The sequence below is a fragment of the Carya illinoinensis genome, chromosome 9 (assembly GCF_018687715.1).
Source record: "Carya illinoinensis cultivar Pawnee chromosome 9, C.illinoinensisPawnee_v1, whole genome shotgun sequence".
NCBI lineage: Eukaryota > Viridiplantae > Streptophyta > Magnoliopsida > Fagales > Juglandaceae > Carya > Carya illinoinensis.
Genome location: NC_056760.1, coordinates 4226477 through 4230388, shown reverse-complemented (window position 1 = coordinate 4230388; position 3912 = coordinate 4226477). Strand labels below are relative to the sequence as shown.

The 3912-nt window shown below is 39.5% G+C and overlaps 1 protein-coding gene across 2 annotated transcripts; it reads left to right on the top strand.

The window, feature by feature from the left end:
* The first annotated feature begins 1106 nt into the window (after positions 1 to 1106).
* LOC122275492 (cytokinin dehydrogenase 1-like) lies at positions 1107 to 3653 on the top strand. Of its 2 annotated transcripts, none has more exons than XM_043084583.1 (5): positions 1107 to 1773; positions 2091 to 2218; positions 2311 to 2571; positions 2666 to 2928; positions 3020 to 3653. In XM_043084583.1, the coding sequence occupies exons 1-5, from the start codon at positions 1107 to 1109 to the stop codon at positions 3339 to 3341; spliced, it is 1641 nt and encodes a 546-aa protein (XP_042940517.1). In that variant the 3' UTR covers positions 3342 to 3653. The 2 variants fall into 2 exon arrangements, with proteins under 2 accessions (XP_042940517.1, XP_042940516.1); XM_043084582.1 differs by having other exon boundaries at positions 2663 to 2928.
* The last annotated feature ends 259 nt before the right edge of the window (positions 3654 to 3912 follow it).

Here is a 3912-nt window from a genome sequence, read left to right as displayed (position 1 = left end):
CATAAAAACTTGAAAATATAGGAGATTTTTTATCATTTCGCTTTATGTTGGCAAATAAAATAATTAAAAATATCATATTTTACACCAGATAGATAATACCAGAAAAGGTTGTCTTTTTAAACAGAACTATGCATCAAGTAGTGAAGTGGTTGGTGCTTTCTGAACATGCTAAATCTGGAAGCTTTTTTAAGTTGAAACAGTGTAGCTCTAGGAGGAGAGATCTAGCTACTCCACAAAGAGTGATGCTAGTTTGTCTTCCAAAAATGCCCTCCAAAGTGCCCGTAGTGCATTTTATTTTTTTATTTTTTATTTTTGTTTTTAAATGTTAAAAAAATACACAAATTTATTAGTGGTAATTTTTTAAAAATATTTTTTTAAAAATGCACTAAGGACACTTTTGATCAGTGAGAAACTAGTATTTTCCATCCAAAAAAATACATGTTATACCCTTTCCCAAGAATCCCCACTGCAGTGGGACCCAACAATCCGATGCACCTCAAACACTCTGCTGTGATAGCGTGAGACTTAGTAGGGGCCGGCCCGCCGATCACTCTATGATCGGAGAATTAAATCCCAATGTTGCAAAGCTCTGACAAAAGAGCACTCGTGCAATATATTCATTAAAAAAGAAAATCAGATGGTAGTGACTGTAACTAGCAGGTCGATGTCTTGGGCATCTTGGGGTACTATCATCACTTGAAACGGCAATACAAAACTACATAAATGGCCAAGTAAAGAGGTAGAAAATGTGTTTATTACTGTGGGAACTGTACCCAAATCTTCACTTTCCTGTGACTTTTTTCATCTCCTAACTTTCGAACACAAAAAAGGTAAGCCAAAAGGCAAATCCTATACGCACACCAGGGCACCGAAAATATAACATGACAGACGGGTCTATATACGGAGTCATCACTGTGTATGTGATTGACTATGCCGCCCAAAACCTCCCTTTAAATTCTTTTCTCTGCCGTTCATTTCCTTGGGCTCTTCCACACCTCTCCTTTTGCTTTGCCTCACAAAATACAACAAAGAGAAGCTCCCCCTCTCCCCCCCCACTCACCCTCTCACCCTTTCTCTTCCTCTCTCAACAGATCCTAAGAAAAAAGATGGGGTCGGCATCTTTGAGCTTTCTCAAGCAGAATAACATTATACACCTCAAGATTCTCATGATTTTATTCTTAAGCTGCATACCCGATAGAACAAATCTTTGTTCTAACAACTCTTTTGCCACTCTAACGGTTCCACCACGTTTCAATTCGACCAATATTAGTCTTTCATCATTGGAAACACTTACCCTAGATGGGTACTTCAGTTTTGAGAACAATCACCATGCAGCCAAGGACTTTGGCAACCTATATCATTTCCTCCCATCAGCAGTCCTACACCCAAAATCAGTTTCTGATATTTCCACCACGATAAGGCATATTTTCAAAATGGGTTCTGCTTCAGAGCTCACAGTTGCTGCTAGAGGCCATGCTCACTCCATCCAGGGTCAAGCTCAAGCCCATCAAGGCATAGTTATCAACATGGAATCACTTCAGGGACTTAAAATGCAAGTTCATACTGGAGATATGCCTTACGTAGATGTTTCAGGTGGTGAGTTGTGGATAAATATTCTGCATGAAACTCTCAAACATGGGCTGGCTCCTAAATCTTGGACAGATTACCTTCATCTCACTGTTGGGGGTACTCTGTCAAATGCTGGAATTAGTGGGCAGGCATTCCAGCATGGACCCCAGATCAACAACGTCTACCAGCTTGAAGTTGTCACAGGTAATGTTCCATCAATCCATTTAGTCTTTCCCAAGAGCATGGTTACAGTACAATTAGGCTCAACCACAGATCACTAACAAGGGACATAGCACTGTCATTTCACGAAAAGAAAAGGGTACTCTAGTAAATTAAGTACAGTACCTTGATTCGGTTGAAATAACAATGATACCCTCTATCCACAATAATGAGGTGCTCTGATCGTGAGTCTTTAATAGATTTGCCCTTCAAGATAAGATGCAGTACGCAAATATAACTGCTAGTTTCAGTGCCAAAACCATGAAAGTCACAACTAATATAGGCCAAGATTTTGAGCGCAGGAAAGGGAGAAGTGGTTACCTGTTCTGAGAAACAAAATGCTGACCTCTTCTATGCTGTTCTTGGTGGGCTTGGACAGTTTGGCATCATCACCCGAGCTAGGATTTCTCTTGGACCAGCACCAAAGATGGTGAGAATACATTTATTTTCTTTAAAGCACATTAATATCCAAGGCTATATAAAAGTGCCTCCCTTTATAGCAAAACCATTTACTTTGGACAGGTGAAATGGATTAGAGTGCTCTACTCAGAATTCTCCACATTTTCCAAAGATCAAGAGCACTTGATATCATCTGAGAATTCATTCGACTACGTTGAAGGATTCGTAAATATAAACAGAACCGGCCTTCTTAATAACTGGAGATCTTCTTTCAGTCCCAAGGACCCGCTTCAAGCCAATGAATTCACTTCAGATGGAAGAACTCTGTACAGTCTTGAAATGGTCAAATACTTCAATCCAGATGAGACTAAAACTATGAATCAGGTGAAACTAGCTTAGAAACTATCACATTGTACTTTCAATATATACGTACAAAGGCACAACCTAAAATTTCTGTTTACCTCTATTTCAAAAGCAGGATATTAAAAAGTTACTGTCGCAGTTGAATTATATTCCGTCCACACTCTTCCTGTCAGAAGTTTCTTATGTGGAATTTCTGGATAGAGTTCATGTGTCTGAGAAAAAACTACGAGCAAAGGGTTTGTGGGAAGTTCCTCACCCATGGCTGAATCTTCTCGTCCCCAAGAGCAGAATTTCTGTTTTTGCTGAGGAGATCTTCGGCAACATTCTTACACACACAAGCAACGGTCCTATCATTATCTACCCAGTCAACCAATCGAAGTACTTATTCAATGGTTCTAATTATTTTATAGAGAATATCTCAGAATATTTCATAATCTCAACCTCAATTTCCCTTATTTCTGTGTTTTAGGTGGAACAACAAAACATCTTTAGTTACCCCAGATGAAGACATTTTCTACCTAGTGGCATTTTTATCCTCTGCAGTGCCATCTTCTACAGGAACAGATGGCTTAGAACACATTTTAATACAAAACAAAAGGATTCTAGACTTCTGCGCCACAGCCCAACTTGGAATGAAGCAATACCTGCCCCACTACAACACACGTGAAGAGTGGCAAACTCACTTTGGCTCTCTCTGGGAAGTATTTGTACAGAGGAAATCGAACTATGACCCTTTGGCAATTCTTGCTCCTGGACAAAGAATCTTCCAGAAGGCAGTACGCACTTCATGAAACATTGATGCTGGCCCCACAGATGGCCACACGGTACGTATATGGCCAAAAAAATAGTAGACTACGACAGTTATCCTACACATCTTTGGCTCTAAATAACAAAGGTAAGTACAAGGCTATGGGGCAGTGGAAACTTTGTTGGAACTCTGGTAAAAAATTGACTAGTGCAAAGAGAAGATCGCACTATGAGTTAGATGTAAGGCATCAACCTCACTAAAAAAAACTTTATTTAAGTGTATTAAACAGAGCGATATGTACAGTAATGTCCGTGTGATTCCATATATAACATCAGATGACATCTCTACGATGAAAGTAACAGTGTGCTAACAAACAGATTAAATTCCTCTTCAAAATAAACTCAGATCATGAACTAACGTGTTGTGATCGTAGCTAAAGTCTTACAATTATGAGAAACGTCAAGTGCAACAACTTGTGCATACGAGCAATAACTCAACTAATCCACTTCTGTAGATTCTGTCCAGCCAGTCCGCATTGTTATGAAACACCGCCTGTAGATTACATGGGGAGATATGCATGCATCGTGGATACTGGCTTCAAAGTCAGTAGAATC